The sequence below is a fragment of the Pteropus medius genome, unplaced genomic scaffold (assembly GCF_902729225.1).
Source record: "Pteropus medius unplaced genomic scaffold, Ma_sr-lr_union100, whole genome shotgun sequence".
NCBI classification, from domain to species: domain Eukaryota; kingdom Metazoa; phylum Chordata; class Mammalia; order Chiroptera; family Pteropodidae; genus Pteropus; species Pteropus medius.
In genome coordinates, this window is record NW_024346065.1 from 461,732 (window position 1) to 485,706 (window position 23,975).

Consider the following 23,975-nt stretch of genomic DNA (forward strand, 5'->3'; position numbering starts at 1 on the left):
CCCCCGACCGTCTTCCCAGAGTTCTGAGCACTAACGTTCGGTGGGACCTTTTAGTTACGGAGTTTGTCTTACCTGGTTTTTGCCTGCACGGATGTATCTTTTTGGGGTGCTATGACTTGGGCCTCAGACTACATACTCTCATAACAGCCAGCATTTATTGAGTGCCTATTAATCGCCCAGCATTATTCTAAGTGTTTTAATGCTCACAACTCCCTCGGGCAGGTACTGTTATTACTCTTATTTTACAGAAGGAAAAGCTGAGGTGCAGGGAGGATGAAGAGTCAGTCTGTCTCAGAGCCTGCGCCCTCAACCGCTGTAGACATGGCCTCATGTGGCTCCTATGCTTGCGTATCCCTGGAAGCCACCACAGGGAAGAGCGAAGGTACTGAGTCCCAGATCTAACTCCAGCCACATTTTCACTAGTGCCCCTGGGCAAGCTCATTGCAGAGGGGACCCTTGCTTCCCCAGCTATGAAGGGTGTGAATGACCGCTCCCCAGTGGTTCTGCCCATTTAAGCAGTGAGAAACAATGGACTGCTCTGCTCATCTCATCTTCCCCTGTGCTGGGGCCCTGGTGCGGATAACAAGGCAAACAGGGATAACTGCTGTCCTGACAACGTATGCTAAAACTCTAATTCAGGCGTCTTCAGTGTCCTGGACTGTCCCCAGACTCAGGTGACCCAGAAGCAGCACCCATTCTGACAGGGCTTAATGAGACTAGCTACATCAAGAGTTCTGAAGATTTAACTACTGTTTAGGGAAGTTTTTTCATTTCCAAGTTCTATACCATCTAGCAAGCTCCAGGACGGTGTCTACACCCTGGAGGAAGCCCCATTTAGGTGAGTATATCTGAGCAGAGTGCCTCCACTACTTTCTTTACTTACTGCATCGATGCTGTTTAGCCACCCTTGGTGGGAGGCCAGCTCTGCCATGAATGCCTGGTGCTTCAGCCATTTGTTGTGGAGGTTTCGTGCTTCATCATAGGAGACATCTTGAGATGTCAGCAGCTTGTCATTGATCCAGAGAGTGAGCTGTGGGCAGAAAAAGAGGGTCCAATCATCCCTGAGTGTAGCTCTTTGACCGATGGCTGAGGGCAGGACTGGCTGCCCACCTCTGGCTGCAGAAGGAGAAGGCCGAGCAGAGGAAGTGTGAGCACAGCAGAGTGCCACTCTCCAGCTCTGGGTCCTTAACTCCCAGTACAGGCAACTTAACTCACATTGTCTTACGGCTAAAACATAAGCACTGTATGTGTTCCCCACCAGAGTGTGTGCAATGTGACACTAGGGCTATTTATGCTTCTCTCCATATTTCCAGGACCTAGGACAAGGCCTGTCCTATTGCAGAAACTCAACGAATGTTTACTGGATGGATAAATCTACCTTTTAGCAACAGAGTGAGAAACCATTAATAAACACAGAGAAAATGTTATCTGAGGAAGAAGCCAAGGGCAGATTCTGTAATTAACAATGAGGGAAGAATTGTGATGAACAGCCAATGTTTTCAAGATGTCCTGGTACTATATCCAGCCAAGTTTGTGCCATGGGCAAAGGTAGATGAAAACAAAGTCATCTGGGCTGAGAGGAAGGGGTATGAGGTTGAGAGCAAGAAAGAAGTCAGGGAAAGCCCCATTCCACATGGAAGTACTGCTCATGGAGGGACCTGGGTGTGCAGGTCAAAGACCTTCCTTGCACAGCTTGTCCCGGGCTGAGCCAGGACCTTCGAAGTGGCAGTTCTCCTACTGGGAGGCTTGTTGAAAGTGCTGCTCTCCCACCCCTTACAGCCTAATCATCCGGGCTTGACTGGTACCTGGGCGTGCTTTTAACCAGGGTCAGGACTGGCTTCGTAATTTGCAGGGCCCAATGCAAGATGAAAATGTTACAAGTTATTAAGCATTTCAAGATGGCAACATTAGAGCATTAGCCAAGTGTGGAGCCCTTCTGAGCACGGGGCCTTGTGTGAAGGCTCAGGTCACGTGCCCTGAAGCAGGCTCTGACCAGGGCCCTCGGTGACTCTAAATGCTTTGAGAAACTCTGTCCTAAGCTTGACAGATTAAAAGACATCTTTACAGAGGTGAAAAAAAAAAGTATTGTGGAACCAAAGATTCCAGAGGATGACCTAGGCTGTCAAGTACCCAGAGTCCCCCTCATGGAATCCCAGTTTTCCTAGTTAGGAAGGATCTGGCGGACTTCCTGCGTCTGGAGCACTCTGCTCCAAGAAAGGAGTCTCCTGCGGAGTGGCCTGCCTTGCTGGAGCCTCACCTCCTGGCAGTTCTGGAGGAAGTTCTGGAGTTCCAGGTTGTCTCGCAGAAGAACTGAGGCCTCCTGGGCCTTCTCGTTGTTCTTGCTGTGCCTGGAAGGGAAGCCAGAAGCCACAGTCACAGCAATGCTGAGCCTGGGGTCCCTGTGCAGCACGGCCAGCCCCACCTGGTTCCAGCCCGTGACCCTGAGGGCGGAGATACCTGTCCTCAATCAGCTGCACCTTCTCCTTGATCTTGTCTGAGAAGAGGTTCCCTTCGGCTACCAGCTTATTTCCAGAGTCCACGGGACTCAAGACCTTATCCCGGTTGTTCTCCATAGACACCAAGAAATCCTCGAACTTCCGGATCCCAGCCTCTGCAGCTTCTAGGGAGTCTGGGGGCTCCAAGTGAGCCAGAGTATATTCCTGTTGAAGCAAGATTCCAGACAAGGCATGAAGACAAACCGAAGAGGCGGTGAGGGCACCTGCCAGGCAGGAACGTCATGTATAGTCACATAGGTTATAGCATGAATGGTGCCCCCGGAGTTGTGCAAGGAAGAGGCTTTCCAGGCCTTGGCCCTCACCCCCACCCAGGGGCACCCGATGAACAGTGTGCTTAAAGCCACATGGAAGAGTAACCACCCAGGGGAAATTCACTTCTCTAGCCTCTAATTGGCCCAAGAATAAGGCATAGTTTGGGACACAGGGCTGGAAAAGGCATATAAAAGGAGGAACAAAGAAGAATGTTGCCCTAACTAGTGGCTAGAGAGAGTCCCAGAAAAGTATAATTCAGTCCCTGAGCCCTGCAGCACATTTGTAGACTCACCAATGCTGCTGCCCCGAGAGACACCCCCATTCCCGCCGCCTCTCAGCCCTGAATGCCTCTCCCTACCTGGTTGCTGAGGATGGCTTCAGCCTGCTTGGCATCTTTCTGGAACTCCTGGAAGCCGAGGCACTGGGCGAGGGTGCGGCCACGGCTCTCCCACATCCGGTGCAGGGCGTCCCAGCCAGCCTCCAGGCCCTCCAGCCTTTGGCCCAGAAGCAAGTACTCCGGGTCTGTCTGGCTGTGGACCACCTTCTCCCCAGATGCCTTGACATGCTCATAGTTATCTTGATGTCTATCAATTTCATCCTTGATGGCTGCATGCTGCTGCAGGAGTTGCTCAGCCTCTGCCAAGGACTCAGGCATGTCCTCAGAGGCCACGGCCTTCTGGGCCATGGACAGCCAGGACTGGAAGTCATCCAGATCCTGCAGGAAGGCCTGCAGCTGGCTGGCTTCACCCAGCAAGGCCTCCTGGCCCTGCAGGGCTTGCTGTAGGCCCTGCCATAGCTCCTCCACATATGCCTGCCGTTGGCCAATGTCCTCCTTCTGTTCAGGGTGTGACTCCATCAGCTGCTTGGACTCACGTTCCAGGGCACCCACGCGGGCCTGGATGGCTGCCACATCGCGCTCCAGCCCAGACAACTTCCGCTGGATGGCGATGACGCCCGCCAGGTCTTGGCCCAGGTCCTTGGTAGACTCTACTACCTTCGTCTTGTCCACAATCCACTTGCTGGTCTCCTCACAGTCCACGCAGTAGTTGTGCACCCGGAGCGCTGAGCTCACTGTCTCCCGCTGCTCCGACACCATGGTCTGGAATGCCTGCCACCTGCCGGGGGCACATAGCGGGAGACACAGAGACGGCATCTTCCTTAACTCTTCCCACAGGGCATCCCTTCCTAGATTTCTCACCAGAGTCTAGACCCAGAGACCTTGAAACACTGAAGAAAAAATCATCTACCTGACAAGCTGCAGTGAGTAAAATTCATTTATCTGATTTAACCTAAGACAATATAACTGCTAATCAGATCTTTCTATCAGCAGGGAACAAGTAGTGATGTAATTCCAACCATAAGTAAAGAAACAAGACATTTAGGCTCTGTATGTAGTTGAATTTCAGGCAAACATACAATTTCCCTAGTTTTCTGAAATACTGAAAATAATTAGAAAGCCCACATTATCAACTTCAAGGATGTAGGGTCCCAACTGCCCCAGAAGAATTATGCAAATGCTTAAGACAACATTCAAAGTGCTCAGGGATTGAGAAAGTCACCTAGGCTCTAAAAGAAAAGAAGCTTGGAGAAGAGGCAGAGGAAGCGGGGAGGGGATAAACTGGGATTATAATTAAAATGGATAATACATTCGTAATCTTCAAATGCAGTGCTGGGAAAACTGGCAAATGTGCAAAGGTCTAGTAGATGCCCGGGGGTCCGGGTTCGGTCTGCAGCCCCCACCAAGCCTCTTCTAAAGAGCTGCCCATCAGCCTGGGCCCAGATCACCAGGGACACCACCCTGGTGTTTACTCATTCAGGGACTGAGTTTACTCATTCTGCATCATTGTAACATGAGAGCACATAAGAGTATGCTGAATGCTTACTTGCTAACTGAACCCATCTTTCCAGAATATTCACAAGGTAGGTTCTCAAATAATGTCATTTCTTTCAATGTCCTTTCATTATAACGCTGATGAGATGCCATGGGAACTTAACTCTTGTTTATGTCAATTAGCCTATGGTAAATTGGTTCCGATATACATCATTTTGCCAAAAGTTGTAGAATTTATCAATGACAGTAAGTGAGGTTTTACTGTATAAGCATTATGTTAGCCTTTGGGATAATACAGACATAGCCACACTTTACCTTATGGAGTGTATGATTTAGAGAGGGAGTAAGACAAGCTCACAAAATAATTACATAAGCACATAGCAGGCAAAGAGGACTAAGGGAGCTGTGAGAGGCGACAGGGGTATGAGGGCAGGTATCACGGCAGTCATCTGAGCTGTATCTCAACGAACAGACCTATTTAAGGAGGAGCCTCTGAGTATTTCACTCGTCTTTGTATCTTTAGCACCTGGGGGATGGAGGTTACGGGACTACGCAGATGGACTGGGTAAAGTGCATTGCAGGTATTCCCAAGGTGTGACAACAGCTGCTAGTCTGGATTAAAAAGACAGGTCTGCAAAGAGAAGTGGGAGACTGGGTGGGAAGAACTGGGAATACCAGGAGAGAAAGAGTAAGAGCCCAAGGGTTTCTCTGCTCCTTTCCTAGACCACGAAGTCTCTGTGCTCTGGGGAATTCTGTGCCTGACACACCGATGATGCTGAGGCGGAGAAGTCAGGGCAAAGGAGCTGAAGATTTTCTCCAAGTTCATCTGAAATGTGAAATGATAGTGAGGTGCTCCAGGGCTGTGAGATGCCCTGGCCCTGTACAGAAGTTGCTGGTGAGGGTGTTATGTCCCCAGGCAAGAGGCCCTAGGGTGATTTTCTAGGCCTTTCCTGGTGTGGCCTTACTGCAGGCAAGTGGAGGCCGCAGAGGGGACAGGCTAGGGTTGGGTCTAGCCTGCCTCCTAAACCCACTTTCCCCCTCCACTGCACCATCTCCAAGAGGAAGGAAGTTGACAGAGTTGCTATAAGCCAGCACTGGCCAGGCCATGCTGGAAATCCAGGTTTGTTTCTGGGCTCGAGATTATTAAAAAAGGTTGGTCAACTGGAACGCATACGGTGGAAGGCAATCGCACATTCAACACGTGTTTGAATGACTCATATGTGCCAGACTTGGCAAAAGTTATTTCAGTTTTGTCCCTGTTCACTCATTCACTAAGCATCTATCACACGACCATCATGTGCCTTGTACCAGGCACTGTTTTAGGCTCTGGGGATACAGCAATGAACAAAGCAAAGTGCTTGCTCTAATTTGAGTGGGCTGAGACAAACAAATAAGTATATAATCCATGAAGTGGTGATAACCATAGTGAAAAAATAAAGCCAGGAAATGGGAGAGAGGTGGAGGGGCTGGGTGGGAGAGAGGTATGTGATACTTTCAATGGGGTGGTCAGTGAGGACAGCTCCAATAAGTTGACATGTGAACTGAGATCTGAATAAAATAAGGGAGTAAGCCAAGCGGATATCTGAGAAAAGACTGTTCCAGATGGAGGAAACCTCAGATGATAATGTGCTTGGTTTGCTAAGCACAGTGGGCAATACATAAAGATATTGTTCTTCGTTTGTTAATGATCTAGTAGATACGTTCTTTAACATAAAAGTAACTATAACATGAGGTAGAACTGAAGCTCTAAACCAGTACAAATTTCATCTGGGACATTGGGAAGGAGAGGACCCTGGACTGGCCTAAAAGAATGGGCAGGATTTGGAGTGTGTATTTTGGGGAGGATGCACTCTGGTGGGAACAGCAGAAGTGTGGAGGTAGGAACGCAGATGGAGCTAAAGAATTGCAGTTTTTAAAAATATTTGAAAAGTTATCCAACAGAAGAGTAAGTTTTGATCTTGCTAAAGGGCAGAGCCAGAACCAATGCTACAAATTTCAAGGAGGCAAATTTCCACTCAACATGAGATCAAACTTTCTAATCGAAAGACGTTGCCCTGAATGGGATGGGCTATACGGTGAGGGGGTGGACCTCCCATCCCTGGAAGTGTTGGTGTAGGACACAGACTGTCTGGAGTACATGGCTAGACTAGATGACTTCCTAGGTACATTTCAGCTCTTACATTTAATGAAAAACCATCTTATCATTTCATGCCTCAGGTTCTCTCTCACCTAAGGATGGCATGTACCAGATATATTTCACTTAGGATGGTACACGGCTTAGGGGTCTGAAAAGATCATTCTCTGACTATAGTTCCTTAAGTCAACACATATATTGCTGACAAGTGCTTCCTGTCTATCTTGCACACGTGCACACTTGTGCACACTTGCACCCTCATTACCTCTAAGCCTAAAGAAGAATGAGGCATCCTCCTTCTCTGCATAAACCTCAGATTACACAAGAATCTCCTGAACCACAGTCCTCATCTTTGGATGCTAAGATAATTGGCTCCATTCTAGTGGCTCCAAAGTACCCCGTCAATCATCCCTGCCTCCCCTCAGGCCCCCACTGGAGTCTCCACTGTGCCGACCTTTTTATTCCCTAACCCCACCTCCCAGATTGCCTTGGGTAGAGCAAGGCTCAGATACCAGTGTGGGGAAAGGGATTGGGCAATGGGGAGGAAGTAAACATGTGGCATTGCGTATAAAGGACCCAGCTTGTGGTCTGTTCTCAGAGATTCTTGAGGACTCATGTGGAATTACACTCTGTATTGAAAGCACCCTCTCTCCAAAGGTTCCTCGGGGCCTGTTTTTTGTTCTATGAAGCATGCTCAAGGCTTCCTGTTAGTTCTCTTTATTCAAGCCAGCTTCATGATCGAAGCTGAATTTTGGTACAGGCAGGAGCTTTCTTTTATGGACAGTACTTAAGAGCTCTCAAAAAGCAATTTTTCCTGCCCAAGAATGTCCAGAGAAATGTGGCATGAGTACCACATAGCCTTATTCTAACTACAGGCACACATAGAACATCGTCCTCCCACCCGCATCACACAGAATTACCCATTCCTATCCCCTAGGCATGGTATTTACAGCTCTGTGAACACATCTCTCTCCCTCCCTGGGCCAATCACCAAATGGGTCCCTCCTCCTTGCTGCTCCAGCTCCAGTGTTAGGAGACTGTGCCTGAGAAAGACAGGAGCTCTGAAGGTACACACCTGGCAGTGTATGGCAGGCTTCCTGACTTTTGGGCCACATCCCCAGGGGTACGTCAGGTGCCCGGGGAAGATGCCCCCAGTCCCAAGTCCTCCCCACACTGCACCTGGTGTTCAGGTGATCCTGGTACTGCTTTACTTCCCCACTGCGTGGGTGGCCGCTCTCTACTAGGCTATTAGCAGCATGGTTCACGCCATCAATCTGAGCCATCAAAGTCTTCATCTCCTGGTCCAGGATGTCGAACCTGATATGAACAGAGAAAATGAGGACTGGTGAAGCAGCAGGAGGCACTTCATTGCCAGTGGCCGCTCAGTATCCAGGATGTGTAGCTCTTGCTTTCTCCTTCCAGCTTCTAACTAAATACATTTGATCAGGTGAGGGGGAGGGGAAGGAGAGAGATATGCTGACACGCCCTATTTGCTAGTTCATGGGTCCAATTTCATGGTTTAGCATTTCTTGGACCAGGTTAGGAGAGAGAGCTGGTTCTTCTCACTACATAGGCCAACAGAGAGGCACATGGGAAAAAAGAGGTGTTGGGGTGGTTAATTGCCAGAGACCACCTGCCATGTCTCCACTGCCTCGGCCACTGCTCTTGGACTCTAATTCAAATGCCTTGACAGCTTGACCTGAAGGATACTCCTCAGCCAGGTGTTCCATTCCTGGGTTGGAGAAGGGAGAGCTGCTGAGGGGAGGGAAGCCACGTGGTTACAAAAGCTGACCCTTCTGGGAGAAGAGCCCAGGTCCTCCAGCATCAGCACGGGACCACCTCGGCATGTTCCAGGGAGTGACTGCTCCTCCTCCTCAACTCCCTGGATTCTATACTTAGGATGCTGAGGTGCCCACAGACTGGGGACAGGCCTCCCATGCCAGAACGCTGATGGAATCAGAATGCTGGAAATGAGAATGGCCTTGTAGATTGGTGGTTTACAAACTGGTGTCTGGTCCCTCCGGGTTCTGTGGCTTAGGGATTGCCACAGGAAGCTAGAGCTGGTGGGATCCCAGTTTTTCATCTCTCTCTTAATCAAATCAGCTCTACTTTCCTTTGTGTCACACACACACACACACACTCATTTGAACAAAGGCTGCTGTAGCTGAAAGTAATTGAATAACTGGACTAGAAAGAGCCTCTTTGTCTATTTTGAGGAAGGCCGCAGGGGTGAAGTATCCAAAACCACAGAGATGGATTACAACCCCTGACTCTTGGTGTCTGGCCTCTGCAATAAAAGACATCCCTTGGCCTCTCAAAGGGACCCTTGCTGATCTAGAGGCTGTTCCCATACCAGGCGGAGGCAGAGCGCAGGCTGTGGTGCGGGGAGGCAGGAAGAGAGGGGCTCTGACCTGTGCTGCACCACCTCCAGGTCCTCCAGAGTGTCTGGCATTTCCATCTGGGCCAGCCACTTCTCCTTCTCACTCATCCACAGCTCACAGGCATCTGTCTCTCCAAACACCGTGTACAGGTCCAGGGCATCCTGCAGCCTCTGCCTTCTCAGGTCTGCCTGGGCCACCACCTGCTGGTAGAGCTCTCGAAGGGCCTGCAGCCGATTGGTCACATCTGGGGAATCCCGAAACTCCTGGGGAAAGGCGTGGGCCTGCTGCTCCAGATGCTCCATCGCTGCACGGCTCTCCTCCAGCTCCTCCAGGAATTCTTTGTGCTTCTTCCCTAGGGCTCGTGTGGCCCCTTCATCTAGCCCGACATCTTCTCCTGAGAGCAGCTTGTGAGCATCTTGCAGCCAAGCCTTTAGGTCATCTGCATCGCCCTGGAACTGGAAGAAGTTCTCAGCATCCTGGAGGTTCTTCTTGCGAAAGGCAGCCAGCTCCTTTAGCTGGTCCCACTGGGCAGACACCTCCTTGATTCGGGCCTCGATCTGTGGGTGCCCAAACTGTTTGTGTGCAACCATGCCCTCAGCCTCTTGGAAGATCTGGTTCAGGTGGGCATCCAGCCCACGGAGCTCATCCTCAAAGGCCTTGTGCTTGCGCTGCAAGATGAGCACACTGGTCAGGTCCTTGCCGTAGTCCAGGGAGGAGTAGATCTGCTCCTTCTCCTTGATCCAGCTCTCAGCCTCATCCATTTCCCAGAAGAACTTCCAGAGCCGTTTGGACTGCTCTAGCTGGGCCTTCCGCCCGGCTGCTATGTTGCTCAGCTCTTCAAAGCACTGCTCCAGGTGGCTGACACGGTCCTGGATGACCTGGGGATCACAAGGCTGGTACTCTGGGAGAGATGGGAGGAAGGAAGATGAAAGGAGTGAGGGCTTCATTTATGAGTAAGCTTCAGATCTGTTGCGAGGCTAGAACTCTATGGTCTAGAACCTGTCGTCTAACTGGAGCTTCGAGATCAGATGCAGGGGGTCCCAGCTCTCAGAGGGCAGGCCAGGTTCTTTTTAATTAGTTCCCATTAAAATTTCAGGAATAAGAGAGGTTAAAAGTTGGTTCATTTCTCAGTAGAAATGTACCACATGAAACTTTTTTTAAAAAAAACAGACAAAAATTTCAAGATGTTTCTTCAAGGATGCAACAGGGTCTCCTATTTAAGACCTGAGGCTATAAACCTAGTTTGTCTCTGCTGTAACTTGAACTAGTAGAGAGAATGAAAGACAGATGATGCCTTGTTGGTACTTTTGATCACTGACTGCCAAAGCAGTTGCCTGGTTCCTGGAGAGTTCTGCTTTCCCTCAAGCTTCATGCTTGAACCGTTAGTTGATGAAAGAAGCAGAATTCTAAAGCTAGGAGACTTATCCAAGCTAGGGTGCTGAGCAAGATGATGAAATCTGGCTTCAGAGATCTCAACAGGGAGACATCAGAATTCTCACCTTTCTCCTCAGTGAACTGCAGGGTGGCAGTGGTGATGGCCTTCACCTTGTCCCCTTGGATGGCGATGTCAGCCTCCATCAATTTGTGCTTCTGTAGCAAGTCCTCGACCTCCAACAAGTGTTTCCCGAACTCGGCAGACAAGAGGTGAGCCTGGCAAAGAGGACAGACAGGGTAGGGGAATGAGGAGAGGTGAAGAGACCTACACACTAGGAAAAGAGACCCCTCTAAAGGAGGTGTCCATGGTATCGGGCCAGGGTGAGTCAGTGCAGCAGAAAAACGGCTGCTGCTCAGCTGCAGGAAACTGTGGAGCAGGAGTTCCTACTGGGGGTGCCCATGAGAATCATTCCTGGATCATCTTACAGAAGCTCGAGCCCCTCACTCTGTCTCCTGCATCTGCCCCAGGTTTGGGGCCATGTGAATTTTTAGAAAGCTCCACGGTCACTGTGACGTGTATGCTCAGTTGAGAGCACTGCAGTGGAGGGAGAGGAGATTCAGACTTCCTGGTTGCCCCTATGCTGGGAGGTCTGGATTCTAACCAGAGTCAAATCGTGATTGCCCAGGGCCTGAGTCTCTGGGCTCCCGATTAATGTCTGTCTCTCTAGATCCTGCAGGTTGGCGCCTGTGCTATGAACCCAAGATTTCTTGATCATGGAGATACAGCTGGTGACTTGTCTGGAGCAGAGTAAGCTAAGCAGGTGATAGACAGATGCAGCCAGACACCGTGCTGCCTCAGTTTCTCCATTATGACTCAAGGATGAGACTGGCTGGGAGGCATCTAAGGAAGCATAATCTAACTGAGCTGGCACTGAGGCCCGAGGTGGGCACTGGGGGTGTGGGGAGTTGACAACCCTCAGGCCGACCTTGATCTCATCCATCCAGTCGATGCTGTGCAGCATGTCCTGGAAGAGCTTCTGCAGTGCCAGGGTCATCTCCAGCCTCTGGCGCCGGGCCCTCAGCAGCTCCTGCAGGTAGTTCCACAGGCGCAGGATGTTGTCCTTGCGGGCTGTGATGCGCTTCTGGTCGTGGTAATTCTCCTTCTCCAGCTCCTGTGCCAGGTCTTCCAGGGCCCTCACCCGCTCCTCGTAGGCAGCCGTGTCAGTCTCAATGGCCTCATGCTTCTTCTTGGCCGCCTCCACGGCTGCCAGGTCATACCCGAAGTTATCCTGACCCATGGGGAGAAACACGGGCAGCTCGGTCAGGCTCCCCTTGGCTAGTATTCAGATGCGGAGAAACAGCAGTTTGCTTTGGAACAACCGCGGGATGGTAAAGACCATTCCCAAAGACAGCTCTGCCGTCTTTTTCAGCCTATCTTATCGGAGCCCAGTTCCAAAGACTAAATGTCTCGCAAGAGCCTTTAAAAGAAGTTCAGGATTTTACTCACTGTGCCATATGTGTGGGTATGCCGGGAATATGTTATGAACAGAGCCTTTCCTCAGCTTGCTGGCACTCGCCACCCTGCCTTGAATGGACCTGCCTGATTTTGGGCAGGAAGGGGCTTCTGACCTGGAGATGGCTTACCCTGTGCTATCTAAGGTGCACACACAGTCTCCAATTCTCTCAGAGCACTTGCTTTTCCCTTTCTAGATAGAATTTAATTTGATTCTAAGCTCCAAGTGGGAAGGAACAGATGCTGTCATGGACAATCAGCTTGGGAGTCAATTTTTAGCTAGTGAAAAATGACACGGTCCTAGAGGCCAGAGTCCAAAAGGCATGTTTGACACACACAAGATGCACTCTGTTTTCATCATATCCCCAGAGAATCATTGTTTAATGTCAACTTGAATCCTGGCTTTAGTTGATGTTACTGGCTCAAATAAGACAATTTCTGGGTCTGTTTCTGGATTGAGGCTCTTTCTCTAAAAATGAGACTTAATAAATCATGGAGAGCTTTTCCTCAGGCGTGAATCTTAATCCACTCGATCCTGGGAAGCAGGGATGCAAGGCCTGTGGAAAGGCTTATGCACTAACACTGAGAGGCCGGCTCGGTCTCCAGTCCAGCTGACTGCTGGGGGCTCTGGAAAGCTTCCCCTCTCCTGCCATCCCTAAGTGTGTCCCTCATTACCTGAGCCACAAGTCGCTGGTTTTCACTGAGCCACGTCTCTCTCATGGCGGCCTTTCGGTCAAAGCGCCGGGCGAACTGTTCCAGCTTCTCCTGACGAATGAGCTCATTTCTCAGGGCCAGCTCCCGCTGATACTCAGCTTCCTCCAGGCTTTCCCAGGCCTGCATGAGGGGGAGAGGAGAATTCTTGGGGCATGAGAGGAACACCTGGGTTTGGGGGTTCCATCTCTTTCACCTAACACTCAGTGATTTCAGAAATCTAGGGGAAGCCTTTTGGCTTTCATGTCTGGGCCAACCAAAGATTCAGGGAGCCTGAGTTCTCTGTTCCCTACCTCTCTAAACCTGCCTTAGATTCTTGGCCTAATGTAATGTTATTTGCCTCTGTGGGTGCTCGGCAAATCCTTATTGACTAAATGGCCACCTCCATTCTATTAGAACTTCCAGGTGGTGTTAAGCATCCAAACCTCTGGAATATCAGAGGTATTTTCCTTCTGTTATAAGTAGTTAATATTCCATACTTAAACAAACTCGAGGTTCAATAGAGACTAGGCTATAAAAACTGGCTCCAAAAAAGGACTCGGCATCTGAACAGAGGGCTGAATCGATGAATCCCTGTGCCCTTACTGGGATCTCGACCAACCCAAAGGTAACACGTAATGGAAAACGCGCTGTACCCGGTTGATGTCTGACACTAGTTTCCCATCGTGCGGCGTGTACACTTTCTGATTGTTGGCTCTCATCCGGGACTGGATGGTGAAAAGTAAGACTTCCAGATTCCCCTTCTCCTGAAACCTGTCAAGAAAACAGAGGTAGGGAGATTAGTGTTAAGATCCCCATGGCCAAATTGTTTGCTAAAGTCAGCGTGGAACCCTGGCATCTTGGAGCTTGACTAGCAAAGCATACTTCCCTGAAAAACAAAAAGTAAAGAGGATCTATAGGTCTACTTACCTGTTAAAACATTTACCGTGCTCACCAACTGACATCTTACAGGGGGTGGAGTCTTTACAGTACAAACCAGAGAAAACACAATGGCTACCACAGCATTTGCTTATCATTTGCTCCCCCAGGGGAATGGCTAACTGGAGTATTCTGATAATTCCTGCAGATATCAAGTTTTAACAGTCAATACAAGGAAATCCTCCCTGGTTTGGCAAATGATGAAGGCTTCTGACTAGCTCTTTAGTCAGTCTTTTAACTGAGGCAAGAAAACCTTAGAAGCAGCATTATCTTATCCATATTAGAAGATGCTACACTGAGAACAACTTTCACCCAAGTCTTAATGAGTCCCGAAGAGCCAACTCTCCTGAGAAGTCCCAAAGGCCAGATGCTTCTGAGCTGGGGTCGGGGGAGGAAAGGCTGGGCTCCAGGAGGATTTTAAGTGTAGGAGACGAGAACCAGCAGCAGGATGGATGTCTGGAACCTGGGGTCCTAGCTCCAGGTAACTGGGTACTTTCACATTTCTGCATGTATGCGAGGATCTACCCACTTCTACACCTTTCATCTGGCAGGTGAAGATTGGCCGTGAGCAACGTCCCCACGCTGAGGCCAGTCTGACTGCTCACAGGCACTTCAAGAGGGCTGTGGCCCTGAGCACCATCTACACAGCCAAGAGACATCACCCCTGCTAGACCCAAAGAGAATGTTATCTGTATTGAATTTAAGACTTTAAAAGTGAGTTAGTGTCAGACCAGCAATCGGATACTTGTTTATAGTACATTCTAGACTCTGTGTCTCACTTTTCATAAATGAAGAGCACAGAAGATGGCCAAGGTGGTGAGGAACAAGACAGGGGGTACCGCCGATGAGGCAGAAATCAGTTTCAGGAGAACTGGACAAACTAACGGCAGGTGAGTTGGAACGCCCCTGTGTTTGTATGTGCATGTTTTTGTGTGTGTGCATGTATGTGCATGTGCACGCATGGTTGTGTGTGCCTGTGCATATATCCGTGTGCCCGCGGCCAGGCCCTGCACACACTAGAGTAGAGCAGAGGTCCCAAGAGGCAGGCTGAGTGCTCGGCTGATGAACAGTGACAGACGGGAGAGAAAAACAAAGATGTACTTGATGATCAACAAGGCCCCATACAGAGAGCTCTGGGGCTGAGAATATAGAGATCATTACCAGAAAAACAAACTCACAGCTCAGTGCACAGATGAGAAAGGAACTTTCCAGCACAGGTTCTTTGAAGGGACTCAGAATCCTGGGATTGCACCCCTGCTTTCCCTCAGGAATCTGGAAAAGTACTTTCTATGGCTATGAGCTGGGGATTACTCCTTAATGCCCATTTCTTATAGGCTGACAGCTTGGGAGCATGGGGGAAAGGAGAGGGTGAAACAGGAGACAGATGCGAAGCTCTCTAGCCTCTAGAATACGCCTCCAAGATACACTCCTCAAGGCCTAGGGCCTGGCTCTACCTTTCGGTAGCCAGTTTCTCAGCCACTGGCGCCCATTCTCCCAAGTGCCAGGGCCTTACTTGGGTGGCTTCTCCACAGTGCGGTAAGTGCTGAAGGCCTGCAGCTGCTGCTGGACACCGGTCAGGGAGTTGGCGAACTTGCGGCTGTTCAGGACCGTGATGGTCTGCTCGATCCAGGTCAGCAGGTCCGAGGCAAGTCCACTGTACTTTTCAATCATCTTCTCTGTCTCAATGGCGTGGTCAATTACCTAGGGAATCCCATCGGAAGAGCAACAATGCCACCCATGAGGACCACAGTTGTGGCCTCCTCCTCTCAAGCCCTGGAGCACTCTTTGTGGGGTTTGTTGCTAGGGCCTGGAGTGGCCTGGCAGTGCAGGGGCCACGTCTGCCAGGAGCTGGCCGTGCTAGGGTGCAGGAGCAGCTCCCTCTTCTCCTAATCCTGTGAAAGATCGGTAAGCTCGCTGTGCCAGGGCACCAGCCCCTACAGGGTCCAAGGTCTTATTTATTCTAAAATGCATATTGGGAATTGGAGGATTCCAGGCACTATCTCTGCTAAACACCAGAGACACAAAGATGAATGAGAAACGGTCCCCACCCTTGAGGAGCGAAGGACTCAACAGGGGAGAGGAAGCTGGCATGAGGGCCTGTGGGTTCCTGGTATACTATGGGGGCCTAACAGGGCTGAAACCACAACAAACCGACAAAGCCTTGCTTTGTTCCCATCGGCATGTTCATGAGATGTGGGCCTGCAGGTGGAAGAGGGCTCAGAGCTGCAGGCTATGACACTTTTCAGGACAGGCCATCAACCTACTTTGGAATTCAGCATAGCAGCCATTAACTTGGATTCAGAGGAAGTTGGTGGGGCTGATCAGCACCCCTCCAACTGCAGCTGAAGCCCAGACACATTCTACTCCACATGGGATGGAAAGGGAGCACTTTAGCCATGGCCTGGGTGTGGCAAACTGGGAAACGAGGTGATGCTGGTTATGAGACAGCTCGGTACCTTGCCGACACGCTTGCCCTCCACCGCCAGCACCTTCATCTTGGAGAAGTAGTGGTAAAATGCCACCACGTAGGTAATAATGGATTTCTCATCAGGGTTTTCTGTGAAGACATCTGCAAAGGGGAAAGGATGCTCTCAGGACCAAATTGGAAGCCAGAAATGTCAGGCTCAGGGGTTTGTCTCCCTGTTTCTCTCGTAGAAATTTCAACTATAGGCATCAAGTAACAACCATCAGGGTGAAAATGGAAGAGTAACGGGCAAGAAGATGAAATCCATATCAAGACCACAATTTATGACAGAAGAAAGGAGGATCCGAAGACTACATTGGGCCCCCAACTGGTCCAGGCGAAGTGTTGGGAACCAACTTGGAACCGAAGAGCAGGCCCGGAGCAGAGCCCTGGCCTGGCCAGCATCCCCTCGCTGTGCCCACGGCTCGCCCAGCACCTGGCCTCGACTCCTCCAGTGCTCCCTCCAGCACAAAGAGCGCCATCTCCCACTGCTGCAGTCAAGGCTGGCATGGGAAATGCTCACCTTCAGGGTCTAGGAGCGGGATGATGCCCAGCTGACGCTCGGCCACGTCGAATGCGTGCTCCAGGTTGTGTCGGGCGTTGGAGTCCTTCAGCTTATCAAAGTCGATCAGGTCGGGCCTGGGGACGAAGCCAGACTGTCAGCAGGGAGTGGAGGCCATAGCATCCCCATCCACAGTGCAGCCCCAGCAGGATGCAATGTGGGGAGGTGGCTGGGCAGGAGAAGTGAAAGGAGATGCAGAGTGGGGGCAGCTGCAGGCACTCGGATGGGGGGAAGGTAGCAGCCGGTGTGACTAGAATTTGAGAGAGGTGAGGCTGCCGAGGGTGAGAGGAGAAGGACCAGTGGAGGTGACCTTCCTGTGAAGCTGAACAATAACCTACATGCTGAGTGCAACATGTCCAGATACCCACAGGAGTTCTGCCTCGTCCTCACAGCCCTCTCCTCCCTCTTACCGGTGCTTGTGTATCAGGGCGTTAAAGGCCAGGCCATCCTTCCAGCTGGAGGTGAAGTTGGTGACATTGACGTGGGGGTAGCTGCATCCAAGAGAAACAATAAGACCTAAGAAATAGATTCTATTGGGTCCCAAACAAGTATATGAACCAAGGGGCCTATGCACCAGGAGAGGACTGGACCTGTCCTTCCTCAAGCTGCTTCAACGTAAGGGCCGCCATGAAGGCTGCCACACTAAGAGGACCCCATAAGGTGGGCCCAAGAGACGTGCACACTCAACAGACCCCGCGGTCTGGCCCAGACAACTTTGGAAAGGAATACTGTATTCCAGGCTTCAATGAATCAGGTCAAGATAGACTTTTTGGCATCATTTATGCTGAAGCTGCTATACTGCTGGGTGATGTCACGTCCCTTGGGGATGGCAGTGCTTGGGGGAGCGGGTGGGTGCTGGGGAAACGTGGCCGTGGCTGGTCCCAGGGCATACCCTGCTGTTTTCATCTGACACCATAACAGCAATGCATCCTTGGCTGAGCGCGTCTCCTGACCTTCCTGAGTTTGGACAACGATGTCCTGAATCTGGGGGCGCAGGAACAAAAGGGAAAGGAATTAGATTTGCATCTTGCTCAGTGCCTTCCTGCTCTCCCTGCGGGGGGCTCTCTCCTCCTTTCCTCCCCTTTGCCATCCATCTGCATTGCCAGCAACACCACGGCCTGAGGCCCTGGGTCCCAGTGGCCGGTTTCTCTGCTTTAGTCAGCGGCCACACAAAGCTTCTTGATGTCAGATGAGATGGCTCTAATTTAATTTTCTGACAGGATGCTGAGAATAAACACAAGTCACCCGGACTCCTCCTCAGGAGACATAAAGCCCTGCAAGGCCGAGGAATAGCGTCAACACTGGCAGGTACTGTACTCTGATGAGGAGCTTCTCTTGCCTTTTCACTCTTTCCAGATCTGCCGTCATTGCTGTTTAATCATGCGCACCCTCAGAAAGTGAGATGAGACACCCAAGACCACTTGGATGAGGTCTTCAGTCTGCAAGCTGTGCGTTACCTTCTTCCCCCTTGCCCTTCCCAAATCAGCAGGTGGAAGGCCTTGCTTCCCTTCCCTTTCGCTCTCTAAATTTCTTTAAATAACGAACCTTGAATTTCAGGGTGGGAAGAGAGAAGTTTCTGACTGAAAAACATAAAAGCAGATCTTCTGTACTGTTTTTACAATTTCTGAATCAAACTAAGTCAAAAACCAAAAAGTTACACATGGTCAGGAGGGGACAAAAAGCAGATCTTCCAGCCAGATCTCGGCTCAGCTACGAAGTTCTGTCTTCTCCCTCAGAGGCTACACTATTGGCCGAATGGCTCACCCTGCGCTTCTGAGATTTGGCGATGCAAAGGACGGTCACCCGTTCCTACCAGTACTGTCCCATAGGACAGGTTCCTAGCCTCTTAGAATGTGCACAAACATTCCCACTTTATTCACCATTTTATAAGATTCCTAAGCCCCGTCTGGCTCTGAGAGGAGCCCTCTACTCCTTCTGTCCCTGCTGGAAACCCACCTGAAAGCGAAGGATGATGGTCCAGATGAGGCCCAGGACCAGGCGGTGGTTGCCGTCCACAATGTCGTGGGAGCCCATGTTCTCCAGGTGTACACGCTGCTCCTTGAGGAACTGCAGGGCCTTGTCCACGTTCTCCAGGCAATGGATGCGCATCTTCCCCTTCGTGGGCTTTGGCTGGGGAACAGCAGTGACCCCCGTGGGCATGGAGGGACTTCACAGTAACCACAGAGGTGGTTGCATCCTGGACCAGCTCCTGTCAGCGGCATCCACCCTCCACCTTCCTGGCTAAACTGTGACTCCCACACTCACCCCTCAACATTTCCTAACCCCATCCTTTCAGCAAAGTTCAGAGGTTCCCTTCCTCAATGGGGCTGCATCAGTACTGAGCCTGTGCAGCTCAGAAGAGTGTGAACAAAGCCTTCTGAGTGGGTGATAAATAGCATTCAAATACAATAACACAACCGATTGTTAATTGAGCACTTACTATGTGCCAGGCATAGTGTTAAGAACTATTTACTGCTGGCTGGTGGAAAGAGTGCCTTTCAGTTTTGTGATTGATAATGGGTCCACCCCACTATCCAATCTCCTCCCTCCAGCCAAAACTCAGGAGGACCACCAGTGATGAGTAACCGTATCATCAGAAGGGTTCCCAGTGGGAAATCTCATTAGTGGGCTTTCGATGCAGGGAAAGAAGCAGAATTCAGCCTGGAGTTGAAAAGGCAACAGAAAAACATGGCCCCTTTCGATTCAAATTCTGAGGATCTTAGAGTACTTCACCAGGTAGAGGGATCATTTCCTCAATTTTTTTTTTTTGTATGGGGGAAATGAGGCAAAGAAAGTCCTGCCTGATAGGTCCAAGGTCACAATGAAAATAACTGAGCAAAACATGAACCTTAATCTCATTCCCCCGCAGGAGCAACATTATTCCAGGGCAGATTACAACTGAGAGGGCCTATAATAAATTTCCACTTGTAGGAACGATAGGACACACAGAACGATATCTTCCAAACTTTCCTCTGGGTTCCAAGAAGAACGAAAATTTTTCCAGCTGGGTAATGGGAGTCCGTCAATCCATATATCCTAGCCCTTGTGAGGAGGCTGAGGGTGGGCCATTGGAGGCCAGCCACAGATGCCCAGACCCCACGTGAAGAAAGTCAAGAGTTCTGCATGGCTTCTGGGAGAAGCAGCAAGGGGTAGAAGAGGCCAGAAAGAGGCAAGAAATTCTGAGAAGAGGTCAGAGAACCCAGTCAGCCACATGGACACCTCGCATCAAGGCCTTAAGACCTGGAGATATTCTCAGACCATATATCTCCTGAAGAGGAGCCCCAGCCACAGGGCCCAGGGAAAGGGGCCATGGTACAGAAAGGGGCTTTACCAGCATCTCTCCAGAGAGCACCTCCAGCAGTTTGATGAGCATCCGTCCATCTCGCAGGTCCTTGTAGAGGTCGGTGATGCGACAGGACACACGAGCCAGGTGCGAGTTCACCCATTTTGTGAAGGTCTTCTTCTGAACAACTTCCCGTTCATCTGTGTGGGGAGAAGAGCCTAGGTGAGGTTCCCAAGGTTGGCAAGGTCAACGTGCAATGACATGAGCTGACGGGTTTTATACCTTAATCCCGGGGTCCCCCATCCCTGGCAGAGGAGGTTGATGTAGTTATTCCACATCCTTCGTGGGAGCATTTGTAATCAGAGCATAGCCTTTTGGCAACATGAACCCATGTGCCACGGCTGGGGCAATGAAGAGATAACTTCTACCACCATATGCACAGTATCGAGACACCCCTCATTCAGCCATCTGTTTTCCTGTGCCCCTCAGAATGCTCTGTACCATCATGCCAGTGAGCTCAGATTTCAAGGCCAGGCTCACCAGTCCACCCATCCAGCAAATATTCCCTCTGCTAGAATAGTTTCTCTTGAACCCTTCCTCACCCCACCCTTTCACCTAACTCCTATTCATCCCTTAGGAGACTGTATAAACATTACTTTCCAGAAAGTTTTTCTTAACCACTCATCCAGCTCAGGTCTCCCCTTGCATGCCCGGACCCTTCCATTTGCATTTCTCATTTATGTCTTTCTTCACACTTGTACCAGTTGAAAGTCTGTTTCTCCTGCAAGACTGTAGGCTCCTTGAGCCCAGGGAAGTTTTCTTGTTTGTCTCTATATTTCCGAGGTCTGGAGCCTGGCATACAGTAGGGTATTGCTGTATTGTGGCTGAGTGTACATTTATTCAGCTCCTGTTGGTGGCAGGCCTGAGCTAGCCTGATGACACATAAAGGTAAAACGAATTGCCTATCTTCAAGGAGTTCCTGGTAGGGAGAGGAGAATGATGCATAAGAAAACAGTGAGACTACCTGCAATGCATGATCCACATGGAGTTAGGGATAATGGAGGCTTGGCTGAGGCTATCCAGGGGACTATGCTAGCTTTCTCATGCTTAGAATGGCAAGCAAGGGTTCTCCATCTTCAGACCTGGGAAGCTGACATGACATCCACCAACCCCAACTCTAAATCAGCATTCGCCAAGCCAGGCTCTGGCCTATGCTGGAGCATTTTAGGTGGGTTACCTCTTGGCAGCTCTGTAAAACAGATGCTGGCAAGCTGTCCAGTTAGGGCTGGGAAGCTGGAACAAGATGCTGGAGGGAGGAGAGAAGGCTGGGCTAGCAGAAAGAATCAAGGAGGGATGAAGGAGAGAAAAGTGGCAGAAAGATAGAAACAAAGGGGGAGAAGAGAGGAGGAGGAGTAAACCCTTGTTCTGTTTGCTTCAGTGAACAGTTTGTGACAACTGGCTTTTGGGCACTATGGTCGAAGATTCCAGGCAGGAACTGACGTGGCAGTGTGGCTGGGCCTGGGGCCACAAAGGATCCCTGAGGGTTAGTCACGGCCAGTGCTTGTGATTGGCCCAGCCAGGAGGGAATGTCAGTGCCTTGGGAGTGAGCTAAATGTCTGCTCGACTGAGCCCAAACCGTGGAAGGGCTGGCTTCTTAAATTATTAAATATCTGATTTAACAACAACGAAAAGAGGAGCCCAGCCAGTACCGCCTCGAGGGTATAATCCTGGTGGTTCCTGAGGCTCACAGCACCAGATTCTTTCCTACTGCAAAGCTATTTTAGTGTTAGGAACTCAGAGCCTTTATTCATTTGTTCATTCATTCAGCAAATGTTCACCGTACAACCATTAGGTACCAGGCTGTAGGTGGAGGTGGGGAATGGGAGGAAAGGGCAGCTCCTATCCTTGAGGCAGACACACTCCATTATAAAGACGACAAGCGCTGTAGTCATGTGTAAAGGATTCGATGGCAGCCGTCAAAATAAGACTTCCAAGAAAAGGAGAAATACTACTACTGACTCCACACATCTTAAATAAATATTAAATTGACGTTCATTCATTCTGGGCCTCTAGGCAAAGTTTCAGAGGAAAAAGCCCCCTTACTCTTTCGTTGGCAGCGAATTAAGCCACTTTCCTGATTTCAAGGACTGCTTCAGTAAAATGTGTCTAAAATTTTGATGACGTACTGGACAGGAAGTGGTTACATTTATTTGGGGGCATATTTAGATTCAACAGTCAGCTGCAGCCGCACAGTGTTTGCCTTGGAAACCAGATCTATTCTTTAAGAGGCCAGCCCTCCTAGTCGCTGTGGAGCTTTGACCAAGGGGCTGACATTTTTAGCCCCTTTAGAGGTGAGCGTCTCAAAACACTAAAATCCTTTTTTTGTCTCACCTTCTCCTGTCTTTAAGAACCCCAAAATTTCATTATGTGGGTGCTAAGACCCAATTATTTGTGCCTAGCAAGGGGTGAGAGGGTGCGTCTCGTTGGGGACACGGAATTTAATTTTCAGCTGCTGGGCTGGCACATAAATCAGTGCACGTCTCCCCAGTTTTCGACATGTGAAACGATGCCTCCCGGACCCCAAAATATTGGGGTTTAGTGCTCAGGCAGGGGCCGGCCTCCTGGCTGCCTTTAACTTGAAGGTGGGGTGAGACTGCCCAGAATCCCAGCACCCTGAACCACTATGCAGTGTTGGGACATGGGAGAGATTCTGAGAGGCGAATGATGATCAAAAAGAGAGAAAAGGCCCAGGGGTGGAGATTAATTTCCATTAACTCATTGGCTCTGGCTGGTCCACATTGGCACGCTCAGCACATTCACTCTCGGCATGACCCAGGAGCTAGCTCATCGGGAGCCTTCCAAGAGAGGCCGGTGGCCCAGAGCCAGCTAGGCCGGGAACCTTGGTGGTGTGGACAGGCCCAGGAGGCAGCCGTGCAGTGGGCCTAGTGTCCCCAGGGGACCTGGGCCATCCTGCGGGGACCTGCTGTGGAAAGAAAGCCTCCACAAGGCCCTGCCAGGGGCCAGGTCTTATTTACAGAGTCTTAACCCTGCCAGTGCAGGAAAGGGGTCAAGTCCACCAGCATGGCTTGACTCAGAGCCACTTGTGCCTCTGCTGCCATCAAACTCAGGGCCTTTCCACTCTTGTCTGTTCCTCTCCCTTTCCCTCCCAGGCTGTGGCCATCCTCATTCCTCCCTGCATGTCAAGGATTCTCCTAGAAAACTCACCTTCCTCTCTGACCAGTGAGCTAGAATTACTGTCTGGGTATCGTGACTGCGTGATCTTTCCTTTATGCGTGATCTTTCCGTTCCTCTTCAAAGGTTTAGTTTGTGGCTAAATAAGCCCACCATACCAAACTCTCAAATATTTATCCTCAAATAAGTGAGTTCATACATGTAAACAGTACCTGACCCACAGAAAGCCTGCCGTAAATGTTAACCATCACTGTTGGCATCTCTACCAGTATCACGTGTAGGCCTCCCTAGATGCTGCGGGGAGCACAAGGCAGGCTCACTCTCTCCAAGGGCCTCACAGTCCAGTTGAGGAAACAAGACACAAACCCACAAAGAGTTAATTCTGCAACCACAGGAGAGATAAAGGGCAGTTCATTTTAGTCATATAAAAGCTTTACCAGGTAATATTGAATTCATTACCAGAAAAATGGCACATACGATAAGTCATCAGGGGTCAAAGAGGAGAGAGGTCATTTCTCATTGGAGTAGTCAAGGGAGCCTTGCAAAGAAAACCTCTTTGGACAGGCAGAGGAGGACAGAAGCAGGGAGGCAGAATGCACCCGAGCATACAGGCAGAAAAGGACAGAGCGTATTAGGGGAGCCACTGGCTAGCTACAGGTAAGAAGGAAATTTGTGGACAATAGGTTTTAAACTGGATTTGGAAAACCTGGAATGAAAGGCTAAGTAGTTTAGATTTAATAATTTTGGTACATTTAGGAGGATATTAAAAAGGCGATAGAAGAACTTCTAATGGAAAGATTATGATGATACATTTTAAGGGAAAACTCAGAGTATAAAATCACAT

General features: G+C 50.1%; 1 protein-coding gene across 1 annotated transcript in view; it reads right to left on the bottom strand.

Moving 5' to 3' along the window:
* SPTB (spectrin beta, erythrocytic) overlaps nt 1–23,975 on the bottom strand; it is a 110,503-nt gene that overhangs the window by 28,569 nt on the left and 57,959 nt on the right. The window contains exons 3-19 of the mRNA XM_039875236.1: nt 19,988–20,139; nt 18,613–18,786; nt 17,549–17,640; nt 17,067–17,147; nt 16,618–16,733; nt 16,087–16,199; nt 15,144–15,331; nt 13,348–13,465; nt 12,677–12,835; nt 11,475–11,777; nt 10,614–10,764; nt 9,145–10,015; nt 7,913–8,050; nt 3,127–3,883; nt 2,458–2,660; nt 2,258–2,348; nt 884–1,030 (exon numbers count right to left, since the gene is read on the bottom strand). Coding sequence (XP_039731170.1) covers nt 884–1,030; nt 2,258–2,348; nt 2,458–2,660; nt 3,127–3,883; nt 7,913–8,050; nt 9,145–10,015; nt 10,614–10,764; nt 11,475–11,777; nt 12,677–12,835; nt 13,348–13,465; nt 15,144–15,331; nt 16,087–16,199; nt 16,618–16,733; nt 17,067–17,147; nt 17,549–17,640; nt 18,613–18,786; nt 19,988–20,139 — 3,854 coding nt within the window. The remainder of the gene's footprint in view (nt 1–883; nt 1,031–2,257; nt 2,349–2,457; nt 2,661–3,126; nt 3,884–7,912; nt 8,051–9,144; nt 10,016–10,613; nt 10,765–11,474; nt 11,778–12,676; nt 12,836–13,347; nt 13,466–15,143; nt 15,332–16,086; nt 16,200–16,617; nt 16,734–17,066; nt 17,148–17,548; nt 17,641–18,612; nt 18,787–19,987; nt 20,140–23,975) is intronic.